The sequence below is a fragment of the Zeus faber genome, assembly GCF_960531495.2.
Source record: "Zeus faber genome assembly, chromosome: 17".
NCBI lineage: Eukaryota > Metazoa > Chordata > Actinopteri > Zeiformes > Zeidae > Zeus > Zeus faber.
The window spans coordinates 3,632,498-3,653,096 of NC_137204.1; the positions used below are offsets into that span (position 1 = coordinate 3,632,498).

Consider the following 20,599-nt stretch of genomic DNA (forward strand, 5'->3'; position numbering starts at 1 on the left):
CGATTATACAAACAACTCTTCCTTTGTTCTTTTGTTTTTTCTTTTGTGCAACTCTTCTTGTGCCCTAATGGAGAACTTCACACACTGGGCGGATATTACAAGTGTTATTGTCAGGGTGACAATTGTTTTTTATTTTTCATTAAATAATTTTTTCACATTACTTTTTCAAACACATCGGGATGTTTGTGAAATTGTTAAAGGTTAAATATATCAAAAACCATAGCAGGACAAATTTAAAAATGTACGTCACAAGTGGGCAAAAACGCAGCACTAATGGCAATAATTTTATTCTAATTCTAATGACATATGGTTCCAACACCACAGAGGTTTGTACGTGTACTTAACTTTGCTGTTGTTGGATCAAAAATCGACGAGTTGGAATGACGGGGTTGCAAGACTTTATTTTTAAGGGGTCACAAGCCAAAAGATGTGAGAACCCCTGGTCTAGATAACTACTACACCTTTGAAATCAAGTCCTTTCACCTCAGTGAAAGAGGGCTGATCGCCCCATTCACTCGTCTTTCAGTGGGGTTGTGTTTGCATAATGTGTGGGCTCCGTGTGTCCTGTTAGGATCCCACAACGATGGCCCACAATGTAAAAACCAAAAAGTACACTCAAAGGAATCTTGAATCTTGAAATGCCCTCTCCAAAATACTCAAAATATTCTAAATATGTATACATTTATATCTAGACATGACCTGATACCATGATATACCCAAAATCGTGATATTGATGAGTACGATTATCCTATTGTCACATCCCTATTCTAAACAAGATTCATGATTCAAGATGTTTATTTGTCACATACAACCATACATATATGTAATGAAATGACATGGCAACGCACCTGGAGATTATGCACAATAAGTACAAAGTACTAACTGATTCCTCAAACGCCTGTTGTGATCAGTACTGTTCCCAAACCAGGCAGTGATGTTGCCTGTCAGGATGCTCTCCACTGCTCCAGAGTAGAAGGACTTGAGGATCCTCACCGAGACTCTGAATTTCTTTAGCTGCCTGAGGTGGTAAAGACGCTACTTCACCTTTCTCACCAGAGTGTCTGTATGTATAGTCCATGTTAAGTCCTCCATGATGTGGACTACCAGGTACTTGACAGACTCACCCTGTCGACAGAAGTCCCATTAATCATCAATGGCACGTGCATCCTCCATTGTAATCCTCTCCTAAAGTCCACATTCAGCTCCTTAGTTTTGTTGATGTTCAGGTGAAGGCTGTTGTCTTGGCATCAGAGTGACAGCTCAGCCACCTCATCACGGTAGGCCTTCTCGTCAGCATCGGTGATCAAGCCCACCACAACAGTGTTGTCAGAAAACTTGATGATGGTGTTGGAGCTGAACCTGGTCACACAGTCATGTGTACAGGGAGTACAGTCGGGGGCTGAGGATTGCAGCCCTGGGTGTTTGAGGTGAGGGTGCTGGACTTGTGCCTCCCCACCCTAACCACCTGGGGCCTGGCTGTGAGGAAGTTGAGGAGCCAGGCACACAGCAGTTCAGTCCGAGCTCCAGCAGCTTGACAGTCAGTCTGGTGGGGACTATTGTGTTCCAATCTGAATTGTAGTCAATAAACAGCAATCTCAAATTCCGGCCATCAAGGATGTAATTCTTAATCAGCCTCTCGAAGCACTTCATGACCACCAAGGTGAGGGCCACCGGACGGTAGTCATTCAAGCAGGCTGGAGAGGGGTTATTTGGCACAAGGATGATGGTGGACCCCTTGAAGCAGGACGGGACCACCGACTCATCCAGGGAGGCGTTGAATATTTTAGTGAGCCAGTTGGTTAGCACAGGGCTTCAGTAATCACCTAGATATGCAATCTGGGCCAGCAGCTGACCTGGTGTTCACATGCATCAGAGCCCTCCTGACGTCATTCTCAGACACTGAGAGTGCGCACTCATCCCCAGCGGTGAAACTCAAATTAGCCAGGAATGCTAGCGATGTTGTTGCCAGCCTCAAACCTCGCATAAAAGAAGTTCAGTTCATTGGCTAGGGAGGCGTCCACACTCATGGCTGGGGAGGGGCTGCTCTTGTAGTTAGTTATAGTCCTCAGCCCCTGCCATTAGAATCTGATGTGATGTTGCTCCATCTGTAGCTCCACTGTGTCCCTGTATGTCGGTTTTGCGCCTTTCACCACCCTCTGCAGTTTATAGGACACCGCTTCGTTGTTGTCCATGTTGCTGGATTCAAGAGTGTCGTTGTAAGTGGCTGTGGGAGCATTCAAAGCACTGTGGGTGGATTAATCAACCCACAGTTTCTGGTTAGGAAATATCCCAACTTTCCCCGCGGGAACGATGCTGTCCACTATCATGGCTATGAAACTCACAGTTACATCCGTAAACTCGCTGACGTCACTGGAACTAGATTGGAACATATCGACATCACTGAGACACTACTACTACTACGTCACTCAGATACTACTACTACTAAACACTTCTGTTATGTACATTATGACTCAGAAATACATATTTGCTGTAACAATCAAGGAAGGTATTCATCTCATTCATTGTCTCAAGCTCATTCAAACTTCCCTTTGAACACAGGAATGTTTTTAGAACCTTTGGTTTATTTTATTTAAGTGCAGGAACCAGATGAGAATGGCACACAATTTATTAGATACAGTGTTTGTGTGTGTGTCTGTGTGTGTGTGTGTGTGTGTGTGTGTGTGTGTGTGTGTGTGTGTGTGTGTGTGTGTGTGTGTGTGTGTGTGTGTGTGTGTGTGTGTGTGTGTGTGTGTGTGTGTGTGTGTGTGTGTGTGTGTGTGCATATTATCTGTTATTAAACCAAAATTATTAAATCAGTGTGCTCATTTTCAACCTGTCCATTTTCAATACGGACTCTCTCCTTCCACTAGCACCCAGCGCTCTCCTCACTTCCCTCGCTCCTCTCCTCCCTTACTACCCCTCCAATCAGATTAACTCATGCAAATAATAACAATTAACTTGAACTCCCAACTTGCCTCCACGGTCTTACACACACAAACACTGGATGTTTGTTTTTTGGATTTATAATGGGTCTTGATCGATAAGGAAATCCGACAGCAGCTGTAGTCTCTGGTACAATGTAGACTGATATAAAACCCTGATTGCACTCTAACCCAGTGTAATTAAATAACTGTGATCATTTTTAACCTGTCCTACACTGTCTGCCTCCGGAAAAGGAATGTTCTCCACCCATTCTCTCTCTCACTGTCCCCTCGCTCCCTCTCCAGCTCCGTGCTGCAGTGCAGCCGGTGGGGAAGCGAAGAGCTATAGCCTGATGTCCCCACACCGCACCCCTAACTGTGAAAGACACTGCAAAGGTCGGAGCGGCATTTTTAAGAAGAAAAATAATAAAATGTAACAATATAATGACCTGTATCTGTAGATACTGGATGTGTTTCAGTTTCTCGTCTTTTTCAGCCGAGCGCCACGGTTTGGGCTCGCTATATTTCTGAATGTTTTTTTTCTTCCTAAAAAAAAAATACATTTTTTAAATAATTGTGCAAAATATATATTCGTCAAAAGCCACTATTTGTGCTTTATTTGGATTCACCCATCCCTATTTTTTGGTGATTAGGGACAGGTTATATTGAGTGAACCATGCCATTCAGTCAGGAGACCTGACTGAATGCCAGTTGTTGGTTCCGAACAGCCAATACTTTTTCAGGCAACTCACGATAACCCAATGGCCGGTCACCTCAGACACGATAAAACACTGCAGCGGATAATGGCCCGCTTCTATTGGCCAGGCATTTGGGCAAATGTGCTTAAGTGGTGAATCGCTTGTTACGTTCAGCTCTAAATTACTTACGAATGGCAAGGACCCTTGATGGTCACGCGGCGCGTTTGGGACATCGATTATGAGGTGGAGCGGTCAGACAGGAGTGGGGTGACTAAAATTTACCATGTTAACCTCCTAAAGGAGTGGAGGGAGAGGGTCTCTGTATCTCTGGCCACAACGGGGATAGAGGAAGAGGAGTTGGGGCCAGAGGTTCCAAAAACGACCTGTCCTACGCAGGCCCTGTCCTATGCAGGCCCTGTCCCGTAACCATCTCTCAACGGGGATAGAGGAAGAGGAGTTGGGGCCGGAGGTTCCAAAAACGACCTGTCCCACGCAGGCCCTGTCCTACGCAGGCCCTGTGCCGTAACCATCTCTCGGCGGGCCAGAGTACAGACATGGCCGCGTTACAGCAGCAGTTCTCTGATGTCTTTCCCCCTTTGACAGGCTGCACGTCGCTCATTCACCACCGTGTTGAGACGACCCAAGGGATAAAAATAAGCTCCCGGCCATACCGCCTGCCCGAACATAAACACAAAGTCATGCAGGTAGAATTGGAGGCCATGCTGGAACTAGGGGTAATAGAGGAGTCTACAAGTGACTGGTGTAGTCCCATCATGCTGGTAGGTAAGCCTGATGAATTGGCCCAGTTCTGCGTAGACTACTGAAAAGTGAACACGCCGTCGACACGTACCTGATGCCCAGGGTCGATGGACTCCTTGACTAGTTAGGCACGGCTAAATCTTTATGACACTGGATGTAACCAAGGGCTACTGGCAGATTCCCTTGTCTCCAGAGTCCACGCTTCCGTTCAGCTTGTTTTGGGCCCCAGCCACCTTTCAGAGACTCATGGACCCGGTCCTGCGTCCGCACGGAGCGTACACTGCTGCGTGCGGATTGCAATAAAAATCCTTCTATGTCGGCACTACACTGCAAGGAAGTCTTTGTCTCCCTCTCTGAACCTGTGTCTGTGGACAGAGCTTTTCACAGAACTCTTTTACCATGTTTTCGGGTCTCAGTGTTCCTCTGGGGGATCATGGAAAAATTGAGGATGTCTTGCATACTTCTGAATGGGATATCCAGGATAGTCTCTTTCATTATTTCATTGTATTATTATTATTATTATTATTATTATTGATATTATTTATACTTTTTTTTAACCTGTGCTATCTACATGCTGGGCATACAACACAGAGTATTTTGAATGCCAGTGCATTTAGGACGGAGATAGTCTGTAAGTGGAGTTCAACTTCTCAAACTGCAGTGCCATTTTTTATTAATTCTTCAAGATTCTTCAATCAATCATTATCATCATCTTTATTTTTTATTCAATCATCAAGAACTGCTTGCAATAACTTTGTCCTGCGGACGACCTATGGGATGACGAGAGCACAGCGTTTTGTTACACAGAACCACCACCCATCCCTCTCTTTGGAAAACAATCTTACCATGCTTTGGTCTTTAAATGACTAATCACTAATCCAAGAGGGGGAGAATCACCATGGGTGGGACAAATAAACATAGAACATCAACATGTACATGGTAAAATATTAACATTGAAACGTCTGATGACAACACGTATCGACAAAACTGAGGTAATTAAGTCCAGCAACACTGGAACAGTAATTTGGCACGTGGCCTCTTCCTGTCATAGCTGGCAGTAAATGAGGGAGGAAAGGAGAGGGATTTAACCAAGAGGGTGTTGGGGATGTGTTCAAAGCAGTGTGTGTGTGTGTGTGTGTGTGTGTGATTGTGTGTGTGTGTGTGTGTGTGTGTGTGTGTGTGTGTGTGTGTGTGTGTGTGTGTGTGTGTGTGTGTGTGTGTGTGTGTGTGTGTGCGCATGTGATGTGTGTGCTTGTGATGTGTGTGTGTGTGTGTGTGTGTGTGTGCATATTATCTGTTATTAAACCAAAATTATTAAATCAGTGTGCTCATTTTCAACCTGTCCATTTTCAATACGGACTCTCTCCTTCCACTAGCACCCAGCGCTCTCCTCACTTCCTGTGACCAGGTTCCCCACCGCTGAGGGTACAGGACTTGTCCCAATTGGTTCTGGTGTATGAGGTCGGTATTATATCATAGGGCCTCCAAGCAGCGGAAAAGGCCCCGAAGCTGCCCCTGAGCCCCACGGCCATATAGACCTGAACCCAGCCGGCAAGGGCACACCTGGTCGCCTCCCGTCCAACTACACTCCCACACCAATCCACCATTGCCCCACCACCCCAGAAAACCTCAGTGGTCAATGTGTTAAAATTGCGGGGCATGGGGGTGCGAGTCCTACAAGCATGTCAAACCCAAATCACTCGCACCCCTCCTGTCCTGCAGACCCTGGTCTGGTGGATTGGAGCTGTCTGGAGAAAGATTTATGTGTGAGTGTATGTATTCGAAGGTAATATGAGGTGGTCAATACTTTCATTCATCAAATCAATGATTGATATTCCATTAAACCTCCATCTCCGTTGTCTGATGCTTCGGTTTTTTAGATCCACGTTGTCGATTTGCAACTCCACCAACTGTGCAGTGCGGGAATTCAAGGCTGGCTTTTATCTCTGTAGAGTCTTGGTGAAGCAGACCAAGCATATCCAGCATGCCCAGTGTAGCTTCTTTGTTGTCGATGATGTGTGGATGAAGAAGGACTCTCAGCTGACGCTGACTTAATTATAATATTATTTATTACAAGTAAGAACAGCATCAAACCAGACTTGCCATGGAATGTCTGGGAGAGAACTGACGGCCAATGTGTTCTCTGCCAAATGGAACTAGGGAGTGTCTTTTTATGCTTGTCCAGAGACAACGTCGCCCATCTGATTCCAATCTATGGGTCACAGTTCACATTCCACCTTCCTTATCACCGGGGACCCTGGCAATGGGCTCTCTCTTTAGACCCCTGGCAACATCTGTTAGTAATTATATTATACAATGGGTACTTTCTTGGGACGCCACACATTCCAAGACACCTCATATTTCCCGTCTTCGAGACTACACAAGGTCTCGACAGAGAGAAGGGTAATTTAACTTTTGATGTTAATTGGCTTAATAGAATTTACCTACTAACAAACAAAATGATTATTATAATCCCTTCTGACCATGCTTAGTCGTAGCAATTCAATTGCTACACAATTCACAATTCATCAAACAATCAAGACAGGAAAATTCTCTCATGGTCCCTCTGCCCCATGCGACTTCCTTTGGTATTCCAAATCAATTAACAGAAAAGAAGAAGGATTTAGAAAACTGTATAGGATGTAACATATAAATGCATATATTTAGAACCTCAGAAATAAATCAAAAATTTGTCCAAAGTCAGGCTGGTCGACCCATCGGACCGTCCAGTAGACCTTTCCCTGCCTAACCCCAATGTCCCTCAAGACCGCAAAAAAAGAAAACACCTGAGGTCCCAATGTATTCACTTCACCCTGTTACAGAAACCTCAAAGAAACAATACTAAGTCAAAGTAATATGTCCTGCTAAAAATATCAAGTGTAGAATACAGAATATTCATCCATAATACAGGTTACATTGTAATAAACAAACTCCAATATTATAAAAACATGCATGACACATATGTGTGTATTGAACTGTTGCTCTTTAACACCATCAACTTTTAATGATATTTCACTCAACACCCCTGATCATGATGTCCTCATTCAGGGAGCCGCCGTCCATTTTCATCCTCCATTTTTGAATGTCCATGTTTGAGTGTTCAAGTCCATTAGGCTGTTAGGATCTCTGGACACAGTCACCCCCTGACTGGTCCTGAAAGAAAAATTCACCAGCCAGTTTCTTGCACAAACATCAAATAGAGTATAATAAATTCACTTTTGCATTATACTTTTAACATTATTCAAATCTATGATTAACATTTTCCGTTTACCCCCTTTCTGCATTTGCATTGCATTTTCCCAGTCAAAAGTAGTATTGAGTCGATGACGGAATCAATGGATATTTCTCTACTAGTGTTTGCTCCTCCTCTTGTTTTTTCCTGTCAGAGACATATGTGTGTATTCTCTTATGCAGTGCAGCCATATAGTTAACATACATATACTCGCATTTCATCTTCTAAAAGGGCTAAACGTGGACCCTTTCCACTTGTGCGCAAACAAGGTGTTGGCATCTGTCTACCCGTAGCCAACTCATGGGGTGTAATGCGGCAATCACAGAGCCCACTTGATGGACACACTAATTGCCGACACATTAATGCCAACGGAAGCGCTTCTACCCAATTCAGTCCTGTGTGCTGACAGATTTTAACAATACGATTTTTCAGCACACCATTCATTTTTTCACAAACACCTTGGCTTTGCGGATGATAAACAGCTCCTAGACGTTGTTTGATTCCCAATATTTGCAGAACTAATTTTACTGTTCTATCCACAAACTCTTTCCCATTATCTGAGGATATGCGATCTGGAAGTCCCCACCATGACCTCACGACACAAGAACTTGGCAAACTGATTGAGCATCTTTACGCTTGGTTGGACATGCTTCAGGCCACCGTGAAAATCTATCCACGACGACAAACGTGTATCTTTTACCTCCTACTGGTCTCATCATGTCAACAAAATCCACAACCAACAAACGCATGGGACCTGTCGGAGTTGGAATGTGACCAGGTGGACCCTTCACACCCCTCCAAACATTGTTTTTAAGACAGATTTTACATCTCCCTATGACATAATCGAGTAGCTCAAGCAAGTACCGTGCCCAAAAACCATACTCTTTCGTGATTTTTCTCCTTACTTTCCCCCTTGCAACATGGGCTAACCCATGTGCTTCCTGAATCATCAGACCTAGTAGGTCGGGGGGTGCTACCATCAGTCCTTCATGATTTCTCCACAGACCAGTAGAATCTTGAGTGGCCCCTTGGTCCAACCAAAATTGTTTATCTATGGCTGACGCAGCTTCTTGCATCGAGACCACATCTCTGAGCGTGATTTTATCTTCCAAGTCCACTTTATGGGTGACCAGAAGAACCTTGCCTGCATGTTTGCTCCTGTAACTGCATTTGCAGCCTCATCAGCCGCTTTGTTACCTTGTGTAACCCTTGATGTGTCCATTTTGTTTGCTGCTCACTTAGCTACAGCTATTTCCTTTGGCTTCATCATTGCATGCAACAATTTTATTATCTGAGCATGATGCTGTATCGGGGAACCATCGGTTTTCTTAAATCCTCGATTTTTCCACACTGATCCAAATAAATGACAGACATTATGTGCATATGAAGAATCTGTATATATTGTCACTCGCTTGCCTTCGGCCAATAGACAAGCTTCAGTCAGGCCCACAAGCTCAGCAAGCTGTGCAGAAGCAGGTTGTGGTATTACTTCTGCTTTCTCAACAACAAATTCAGTTCCCTGGGCTTTCACTACTGCATAACCAGCACTCAATGTATCTCCCATTCGACAGCAGGACCCATCAGTCCAATACTCCACATCTGACACATGCGGTGGGAAAGCTTGCAAGTCTGATCTGAGCTTTGCATATCTCTCCACTTCCTGAACACAATCATGTGGCTCCCCATCCTCTGGTGTTGGCAAATTCTCAGATGGATTTACTGTGACGTACCTTACTAAGGTGACCTCTTCTGCTTTAAGAGCCTATGATAGTCTCTTAGCCTAGACATAGTCAATGTACATTTACCAAAATTCAAAAGATTTCTGAGACTATGATGGGTAAGAATTGTCACTGGGTAACCCATAGTTACTGATGATGCTTTATCATACATTAGATAAATGCCCACCATTGCTCTGTAGTACAGTGGTAGCCCTAATTCTACTTCTGAATAGGCAGTAGAATAATATGAAACAGGTTGAGGACTTGTCCCTGTACCTGTGGGCTGACAAAGAACTGCACATGCATATTTACCCTAGTGGACATAGCCACATACAGCAAAAAGTTCTTAGAATAGTCTGGCAACGCTAGCGCTGGAGCTTCTTGTGACCTCTGTTTGATCGTCTCAAATGCCATATGACCTTCCTGCGTCCAGGTGAGGTTACGATGGAGTTTAGCATTCACAGTCTCTTTTATCATGGCTCTCAAAGGCCCTGTTAGGCAGGTATAATCTTCTACCCAGGCTGAAGAATATCCTGCAATACCAAGAAATGTCATCATCTCTCTGACTGTTCTAGGCTTTGGTGCTTCTCAGAGATGCTTCTGTGTCCATGGGTTATTGTTTGACCCAAATAAACTACTTTTTCTTGACAATACTGCAGCTTCTTCTGAGAAGCCTTGTGTCCTTTGTCTGCCAATAGCTGCAACAGTTTGACTGAGTCCTCATGGCACATTTCCTTATCTGGTAAACAGATGACGATGTCATCCACATACTGAATGACAATACTTTTCAAGATCTGATCAATACCAGCCAAGTCATCCTGCAACACTTTAATGAAAATGTGAGGGCTATGTTTGAATCCTTGTGGGAGCCTCTTGTACTTGAAGGTTTGTCCTTTGTATGTGAATCCAAACAACCCTTGACTTTCTTCGCTCAGTGGAGCACTGAAAAATGCTCCACACAAATCCAACACTGTGAAGTGTGTAGCATCTGGAGGAATTTGGGATAACGAGGTATGTGGATCTAGTACATCAGCTGGAAAGTCCTGCACCACTTCATTTACCGCTCTTAAATCATGTACCAAGCGATAGGACTCATCTGGCTTCTTTAGAGGCAATATAGGCGTATTACTCTGAGGATCTGAACATATTTCCACTACACCTGCTTTTAACAGTCCTTCAACATGTGGTTCAATCCCTTTGGTTGCCTCCTCCTTTAGTGGGTACGGGTTCTTCCAAGGAGGTTTGGTTCCTGGTCGCAGTTCAACCCCACCGGTTGTGCTGACTTCACAAGTCCAATGTCAGTACTATGTCGTGACCACAAACATTCTGGAATTTGTTGCAGCATCTCCTGTCTCATACTGTCTGAGTCCAATTTAGCGCTGAACATTGACTCATGTGTCATTTGTACCACTTGTGGTTGTCCTTGTCCTTGAGCTGAGATCATGATTCTCATGAACTTCTGTTCTTCACTCATCCAGATAGCAAGATTCTCCTATTTCCAGACTTCTGACTCGTTGTCTGCTTCCCAACCGGTTCCTTCTCTTTGTACTGTTGGAGCTCGGGTACATCTTTATGGTTGTTTTAGCCTTGCCCATCTCTATTATTTGCTCATTCTCATCTTTGAAGAGATAGTTGCCCTTCTGTGTAATCACTGGGAGCTGGGGATAAACATCAGTGGACTTCACCTCCTTCTCATAAGGCGGGGGCTTCATTACAGATGCTGTATGTGAGAAGGGTGCCCTAATCTTCTCCATCAATTTTTCTGTTTCCTTATCATTTTTCTTTACTTCTTGTATACTCCTTTGCTTTTTTCTTTTGCGGCTTCGAACATCTTCTGTCGCTCCTTTTCGAACAGATGCAGAATGGCAAGTTCTGTTTGTATTTTCTCCGTGCGTCTCTTTCCTTTTTTTTCCTTTCTTTTGATTTACTTTATATGTGGACACAAGCACTTGGATTGTTTTAATCACATCCGGGTTGAGAGTTCCTTCAGCTGGCCACGGTTGTTCAATGTCAGGCCACCGCTTGCTCCATTTTCCTGATATTTTTGCAATATCTTTAATAAGGGGATTATTCTTTTGCACTACATCAACAGGAGTGATTGCTTTTGTAATTTTAGTATCCATTTTTGACATCATAATGACCCTCTTATTTCCTTTTATGTAAATCGACTCAAATTATTAAAAATTATTCATAAAGCACCGTGTAATCACACTCAACCAATAACAGCTGAATTTATCAACCCCAAAGGAGACCAATAGCTTCCCCACTTATAAAAGCAAATTCACTTGTTCATCATCTGATGCATCTGATCACACTCATGTATGTTAAATTATCAAAATTAAAAGAAAGAAGAAAAGAAAGAGTCTTTATTCGTCACGCAACACACCACACTACAACACATGCTTGCACACACACACATGCACATGCTTTGATGGTGGCCGGTGAAATGGATCCTCTGCATTTGACCCATCCTGGCTTGTCCTTCCTCCGGGGGCACAGCCAGGAGCAGTGGGCAGCATACGTGGACGCACCCGGGGACCTGGTTATGAGTGTCCATCGCTGGTCAGATGATGATGGGTGCATGTTTTTGGTGGGGGTCCTTACTGACGTGAGGTGGAGGAAACCCCATGTGAGCACGGGGACAACATGCAAACTCCACACAGAAAGGCTCCTATTTGGGAGATAACCCGCCGGAGCACGGTGCCAACAGCGCCCCAGGCGGGAATCGAACCCAGGACCTTCTTGATGTGAGGCAAGAAGGTCCTGGGTTCGATTGCCGCCTTACATCAATGTTCACTCTCAAAACAGCCTAGATAAACCATACTCAGATAATGAAACCAATATTCACAGCACTCAACAATATTTAGATCAAATCAGCTTTTCCACAAGTGATCAATCAAATCAATAATACTCCATTAATTTGGCAAATGCCTTAGTCAGTCCGTTGCCAAGTCTCCCACTAAATAACTGCAAAGTAATGTATAAAGAAGAACTACTGTAAGCCTATATGTGAAAACAAGCTAAACATGTATCAATCATGTCGGTTATAACTAAATGTATACACATATAGGTAAATCCAGGTATCTATTGAAAGAGTTTGTGGATAAACCACACTGGCCTGATTCAATTGGATTCAGAATTTCTATGCGCTGTCATCCGCAAGCTTCCAGTGTCTGTGAACAACTGCCAGATGTCTTGTCATCTGGCCCTTGGATGATCAAATTCAGACACATTCCATCTTCTCTGTCTTTCCCCCAACTTTCACTCAGCATAGTAAAAGAGAGGAAGAAAGAAAAAAAGAAAAAGAACAACACAAGAGTTCAGTGTCTTAGGCTCACTCTAAATTTTAATACACACTGTAATATAATTCAGTGAGACATGCATTAACAGCTTTCTTATTTTCTTATTTTCTTTCTTTTTATTTCTTATTTCTCGTTTGAAATAAAGCAATATTTACTTTTATTCATACAATGCATTTAAATCTAAAGAGTATATTAGTCAATCTGATATCACCTTCAATTAATTATTTTTATTCTATTTATCGATTTAATTTAATTTAACTTTTATTTTTTCTTCTATCATACTGAGAGAAAAAAAGAGGAGGTGGCTACTTCACAGCCCGTCTTGTCAGGAGGAGTTAATTAATCTCCACTCTGTATGATGCACCACCTCTTGCGCCACCGTTTAAATATAGGCACAACTTCCAGTTTGCACTGGTCGTCAGCGAGTGAACATCCTGTTTTAGCTCGCTCAGGCCACACACAGAGCCAACAATCAGAGCTGTTTTCTCTCACTCAGCAGCCGAAACACAAACCTATCTTCTGGCAGCCAAAACCAGCTTCTCAGTCTATTTTAACAAGACTATCTGCTCTTCTAACCAGACAGGACTCACTGCAAGCACCGTTACACACACACCAGGCATAAAAAGACAAAGAAAAAACCCACACACTAATCAAACAATCCACAGAGATTTTTCTTTCTTTTTATGAATGTGTACATGCATGTGTAAGCAAACTGTTGCTGGTTGGCTCTAGTCCTTCAGAAGGCTCATGTTATTATCAAATGTATAAACGTCCTGTAGAAAGGCTCATACTTTTTATCAAATGTACAAAATGTCCTTCAAGAAAGGCTCATAGGTTTTATCAAATGTACAAAACGTCCTTCAAGAAAGGCTCATATATTTTTCATCAATTGTAAAAACGTCCTTGAAAAAGCCTCATATATCTTTTATCACTAAAGAGGCAAAAATGTCTTTCTTTATGTATTACTCAAACCACTCACCATCTATGTACACCTATTTAATAACACATATATTCTATATATCATTTATACATATACATGAACAATACACAAATCTCTTCACACATCTTTAGCCGCGGCACACACAGACACACACACACACACAAAAAAAGAAAAAGACATGGCTGTCCAGCAGTAGTCTGATCCTCCAAAGACTTCAACAGCACTTAACTTTATATTTTAAAGTTGACTCATTTATACTTTTCTAATTTCATCAAAATTTTCACTTTGGCCAAACTTTTAACAAATTATTTTTTAATCAGATTCGTTCATCATGCATGTTCAATGTTGGTTCTCCTATGCTGGTTCAGCCCTGTTTTTCAGACTTTTCTCCAACTTTATTTTTCATCTTATTTCCTCTTTTAAGCCTTTAACATTTAACTCTTTTTCACTTTCATCTTTTTCATCCTTTTTCTTATTATTTCATATTTCATTCAGCCAATTCCCCTGGCCAGGGTTATTTCCTCTTTGTTTTTCTTCCACAGATTTGACTATATTATATTTTCATACGGCCAACTTTCACACAGCAGCTAATGTACACATGTCTTAACGTTAAGGAGATACAGGCCCTGTCTTCATTAATCTTGCATGGTTATTTAGTTACTTTTTATTACTAAATCGGCCATTCTACTATTACTTTTTACTTCAACTTAATTCTCTTCGAACTTATTTCTCTCATCTCTATTCTCTATTTCTCTTTTCTTCGTTTATTACTCTCTTATTTCCCTTATTTACATCTTTTACAACTTAATAAACCCCAATTTAGACGGAAACTGACTTCACACATCAATACATCATCTCTCATCTCCGCACAATCTGCTCTTGTCAGTGCAGCCTACCTGCACAAAACACTACCGCTTCTCAGACCACACAGCAGCTCGTACTTGTGAAAGAACACTCACCCTGAGGTGTTTAAAGGGGTGACTTTGCTGAATCTGATGGCAGTGGCAGGTGAGGCCCAACAGATCCTGGTTCGTGACGCCAATTTGTAGTTTCTTTGTTGTCGATGATGTGTTGATGAAGAAGGACTCTCTGCTGACGGTGACTTGATTATAATATTACGTTTACTACAAGTAAGAACAGCATCAAACCAGACCTGCCATGGAATGTCTGGGAGAGAACAGCCAATGTGTTCTCTGCCGAATGGAACTAGGGAGTGTCTTTTTATGCTTGTCCAGAGACAACGTCGCCCATCTGATTCCAATCTATGGGTCACAGTTCACATTCCACCTACCTTATCGCCAGGGCCCCTGGCAATGGGCTCTCTCTCTTGAGACCCCTGGCAACATCTGTTAGTAATTATATTATACAATGGGTACTTTCTTGGGACGCCACACATTCCAAGACACCTCACCAGCTTCTTGTTAATCTCATCCAGGACACTAACCTCTACAATGTTGGTAAGTAGGTCGTTGGTGTCAATGAGTGAGTCTGCTTTCTTCCTCTTCGCCACAATATTGGTTTTGTAGTCACTTCCGTGTTCTTGTGAGATCACAGCATGCTACGCGATCACAGCATGCCTCTCCGAGACCACAGCATGCCCGCTCCTAGATCACAGTATGCCTCCCTCTAGTTAGTTCTAACGGCAAGAGTAGTTGGTTGGTCTAAGTATAACCATGGTAGGCCAATGCCTAACATGAAGATACTTAACAGGGAGTGAGCACAGAGCCCTTTGGGACCCCACAGTTAACATTACTGTAATCAGAGGTCACATTGCCATTTATTACACAGTGCGTCCTCACTAATAGATTAAACCTAAACCAGGAATTTGTCTCATGTCAATGCACAAGTCAAGGCCATCTAGCAGCAGGTTATGGTTGACAATATTAAAAGCTGCTTGATGCCTGTTCAAACTACGCAATATTTGCCTCGATGTGGTTGACACATTTCTGAGTTCTGTGATAAAAATCCCATACCACATTTTTTTCTAAAATCTTGGAAATGAAGGGGAGATTCAATACTAGCTCACAGTTGTCATATAAATTGGGATCAAGGTTGAGTTGTTTTAATAAGGATATCTTAAAAGCCATTGGTACAGTAGAGAGATGTGTTCATAATATTAAGGATAGAAGGTCAAAATATAAGAAACAGCTCTTTAACAAGCTTTCCAGGGAGTGGTTAGAGTAAGTGTCGTGGAAAAACAACACTTAACAATTTAGGAGAAAGATTAGGAAAACCAAGGAACTAACTTCAAAAGACCTTTATTAAAACTTTAAACAAGGACAGTGGAACCTCGCATTACGAGTTTAATTGTTTCCATGACCGAGCTGTTTTACGATATGCTCGTTTTACAAATTAATCTTCCCCATTGAATTAATTGAAATATAATTAATCCGTTCCAAGTCCCAAAAACGACCCAAAAATCACCCAAAAATCATTTTTTATGGGTTTTAAAACAGAAAAGGTGTAGTTACAAGACTAATGACAATTATAAAAACATAATACAGTCAAAGAGAATGCAAAAGAAATAATGTAAACTGTTTTTTATTAATTTAATAACCTTAAAGATGGGACAATTTGTGCACAAGCAGACGATGGAGCGGGAGGAGGGGGAGGATTGTATTGACATGCTAGGTCCACTACACGCATTCCTTTCTCATGTTTATCAATGATTTCCTTCTTCAATTCTATCGTAATTAGCTTTTTCTTCCTCTCAGAACTGTTCTTTGCACTAACCTTAGGAGCCATGGGTAACACAACTAATTATTATAAAATAAAAGCAAAAAAACTAAAACTAAAACAAAACTAAAAGAAAAACACTGGGGAAAACACAAAAGGGATGCTTCCACAATGAGATATCCATGTGAACTGAGCGAGCGGTGGCTTCGCTGTTTGAACCTCGTTTGTAATGTGGATTTTTACTCGTAAAACAAGACAAAAATTTGCATGAGCCTCAGCTCGTAAAACAAATTACTCGTTAACTGGTACGCTTCATCAGCAGTCTTTGCTGCCACAATTAGATTTCCTTCATGACAGTTTGAAAATAAATAATAGGGATGCAGATCTAAACTTACACCATATATGCAGGTTTCCCTAACATATAAGTAGGTTGTCGTTTTTGCTGCCATTTCCAGTTTTGACAGAGTGTCAAGAGACACTGCAGCAAGATGTGAAGCATATTTTTTCCATTTGCTTTGTGCCCTTTAATATTTCACTATTGGCATTATTGCTCCATGTTATTGAGGCTCTGTGTAGATCTGTGTAGGTCGTCCAGTTATAGCAGGATTGCTGGTTTAATCCCCGGCTCCGGGTAGGATGTCATCCAATCACATCATTCTGACAACCGGAGACTAGCTGCTTGGTGCCACCCCATGTGGTCACCTGCGCAACCACTCCATTTAATTACACACATTTTAGCAATTATTTTAGTTTGACATCGCTGTCCGTCAAAAACTCATCGGCAGTGTACTCCCACGACCGCGATGCACTCGTGGATATAAAAGATTCCCTGAAAGAACAACTTTGGGACATTTTATCTGTGGATCCAGAGTGGCTGGTGGAGATTCTATGGTCCAACACGATCAACAAGGACAATAACGTCAATGCAGTCGCTGTTCCACGGGTGGGCCCATGGAGGAAGCACCGCGGTAAACAAGGTGCCATTCGCAATGAGGACGCAACCTTACAGTCCACCTCTGCTCAACATCCTCCTTGCCAATGTCCAGTCCCTGGAGAACAAGATGCCGAGAGACCTTAGAGCGAGGATCACATTCCTATAGGCTAAGAGGAACTGTTGCGTCCTCTGCCTGACAGAGACATGGCTGAACCTGCTGGTGCCGGACCACGCCTTACGTCCAGTCGAGGCCTTCTCTGTGTTCCGCACCAACAGGTCGGAGGAGTCGAGGATAAACAGCAGCTGGTGCAACTTCAACATCATCAAGACTCTCTCCCACTCCTGATCGCTGAACGGCTTTCTGTCTCATGCCGTCCATTCCACCTCCCCCGGGAATTAAGCATGGTCATTATCACAGCTGTTTACTGTATATTCCCCCGCAAGCGGACACTGACACAGCACTATCGGGCCTATATGATGTGTTGTGCGGATTTCAGAACAAACAACCCGACGCGGCTGTGGTGGTGGCCTGTGGTGGTGGCTGGTGTCTTTAACAGGGCGAACCTTGAAAAAGTTCTGCCTAATTTCCATCAACACATCACGTGTGCCACGAAGGGACATAGAACTTTGGACCACTGCTATACACCGTACAAGAACGGATACAAGACTGTCTCATTTTTGAAATCAGACCACGCCTTCATCTCGTTATTTCCTGTTTACAGGCCATGCATCGTACGTGGAAAGGTAGTGACGAGGGACTTAAAGTGATGGTCAGACCTTTCAGAGTCCACAATCAAGTTCCAGTGACGTCAGCAAGTTTACGGAAGTAGCCATGAGCTTCATAGCTACATTAGCAGACAGCATCAGACTCACAGCGAAAGTATGGATATTTCCGCTGGCTAATTGCAGTTACACTGCTGGGGATGAGAACTCTCGGTCTCTGAGAATGAAGTCAGCTCTGATGCTTGTTAACACCAGGAAAGCTGCGGGCCCATCTGGCTTATCTGGGCCAGTACTGAAGACCTGTGCTGATCATCTAGCCCCGGCTGGTAAGCTGCGGGAGCTAGGACTGAACAATCTGATGTGTTCCTGGATCCTGGAATTCCTCACGGCCAGGCCCCAGGTGGTTTGGTTGGGGAGGTGTCCCCCCAGGACTGTGTCCTCAGCCCCCTACTGTACTCCCTGTACACAAATGACTGTGTGGCAAGGTCAGGCTCTAACACCATCATGAAGTTGGCTGACGATGCCGTCATGGTGGGCCTGATCACCATCGACGACGAGAAGGCCTGTCACTCTGGTGCCACGACAACAGCCTCCTCCTCAACATCAACAAAACTAAGGAGCTGATTGTGGACTTTACAAGAGGATTACAACCGAGGATGCATGTGCCATTGGTGATTGATGGGACTTCTGTCAACAGGGTGAGCAGCTTCAAGTAACTGGGAGTCCACATCACAGAGGACTTAACATGGACTATACACACAGACACTCTGGTGAGAAAGGCGAGGCAGCGTCTTTACCACCTCAGGCAGCTGAAGAAATTCAGCTCTCGGTCTCGGTGAGGATCCTCAAGTCCTTCTACTCTGGAGCAGTGGAGAGCATCCTGACTGTAAACATCACTGCCTGGTTTGGGAACAGTACTGTTCAGGACAGGCGGGCCCTGCAGAGGGTGGTGCGTTCAGCCCAATGTACCACTGGAACTATCCTTGCCTGTAGTACTTATCCACCAGGAGGTGTAGTAGCAAAGCCCGCAGGATCATGAAGGATCCTCACCACCCTTAACAACGGACTGTTCCAGGTGCTGCGGCCAGGCAAGCACCTCCGCAGTCAGTTTCAGAGTTTTTTCTCGCAAGCCATAAGGACTGTCAGTGCTGAACTCACCAGGGGCCCTCACTGAGACACATACATAGGCCCCCACTGCATTACTGAAAGTATGTTGCACATTGTACTGCATACTGTACTGTTACTGTATTGCTGTGTCATACTGTTGTATACTGCACTGTATATCTCAACACATGACCTCACTTTATTCACAGGCCACTTTACTGCACATATCTGTATATATACAAATAGTCTGTTCCTCTTATTTCTATTTTGTATCCTTGCTCAGTATATTACCTTTTTACGCTTATTTTATTCTATTCATTAACTGAATTATGTTTTTGGAATCAGTTAGTTCAAGGGCCATCATGTTTGTATATAGTAAAGAAACGCCAAAGAGTTCAGAAGATTGACCTCATAAATTTCAAATAAAGAATGCCCCTCAAATATACATGTAGAAAGCTACTTTATTGTAGTCATCATATAGAGCTATCAACCTTCTTTAGCCACCTTTCAAATTTTCCCAGCAGTGTTTATTTGACATTTTCCATCCTGATCTTTTGCATACAATTGCAGCCACCCAAGTTCAATAAAGCTCCCTAGTTCATTAAAGGATAGGTTTACAATTTTTCTAGCCAGGCCTTATTAAAAAGTTGTTTTCCATCATTTGTAACACTTCATAGTGTTACCTTGCTGAACGTTTTATGATTCAAAAATGTACCTCTGCTGCAGCTTCTCACTGTGCTTAACAAACACAAAAAAGCTAATATGTTTCCTTTTTGTATATCTTCAGTTTCTCTACCGCCTGTCCAAGTCTCCAAAAGCATCAAGAAGTCCAAGTCCCTGCCACTGCAGACCATGGAGCGAAGTTTCCAACTCCCGCCAGCAGTCACCTTTAAATCCCAAAGTCCTTCGATGTGCTACTTCCTGCCAATGGTGAACGGAGAACCTCTACGAACTGTCCAGGTCCTCCCAGCCATTCCCTCCCAGCAGAGACTTAGACACACGGTGACCAAACCCAAAACAGGCACTCCTGGCAGCCCTTAATCAACAGAACCCAGAGCAACTGGTGTATTATTTGAGATCTTATTGTTTCCCGTTTGTCAGTGGGATTCGCAGTTGGACTTGCCCAGCATAAACATAATGTCAGCGAAGACCCACTCTTTAGAAAAGATTTTACACTTGGTATTGGTTAAACATGTATATTGGAGTGTTGGGCTATTCAATATTCTTTCTTGAAATTAATTAATTATATCTGGTTTGCAATTTTACACTTTGCCATCTATGACAAAGTCAGCACTATATTTTTACACATTTTTATGTACGTGTGGACTACTCCACAGCGCAGTATGCTCTGAACTTCTTGCACTTTAAATATGCAGAGATCAAAATGTCATGTTATGCTTTACAAATCAAATCAAATATCACATGATCTTTTTTTGTAAATGCTCTGCCAAACAGTGTGTGTATTTGTGTCATCTTCAGTTCGCTGTATAGCAGTTAAGGGTTATACATCTGATTACAAGTCATCAGGTTATTTAAATGAATAAATTAATATTTTTTACAAAATTTAAAGTAATCTATAATCCACCCTCTAG

General features: G+C 42.9%; 1 protein-coding gene across 1 annotated transcript in view; it reads left to right on the forward strand.

The window, feature by feature from the left end:
- Nucleotides 1-20,048, forward strand: part of ankrd55 (ankyrin repeat domain 55) — a gene marked incomplete at both ends in the record, with an annotated part of 154,044 nt that extends 133,996 nt beyond the window's left edge. Inside the window, one exon of the mRNA XM_080018326.1 lies at nt 19,795-20,048. Coding sequence (XP_079874452.1) covers nt 19,795-20,048 — 254 coding nt within the window. The remainder of the gene's footprint in view (nt 1-19,794) is intronic.
- Between the last annotated feature and the right edge of the window lie 551 nt (nt 20,049-20,599).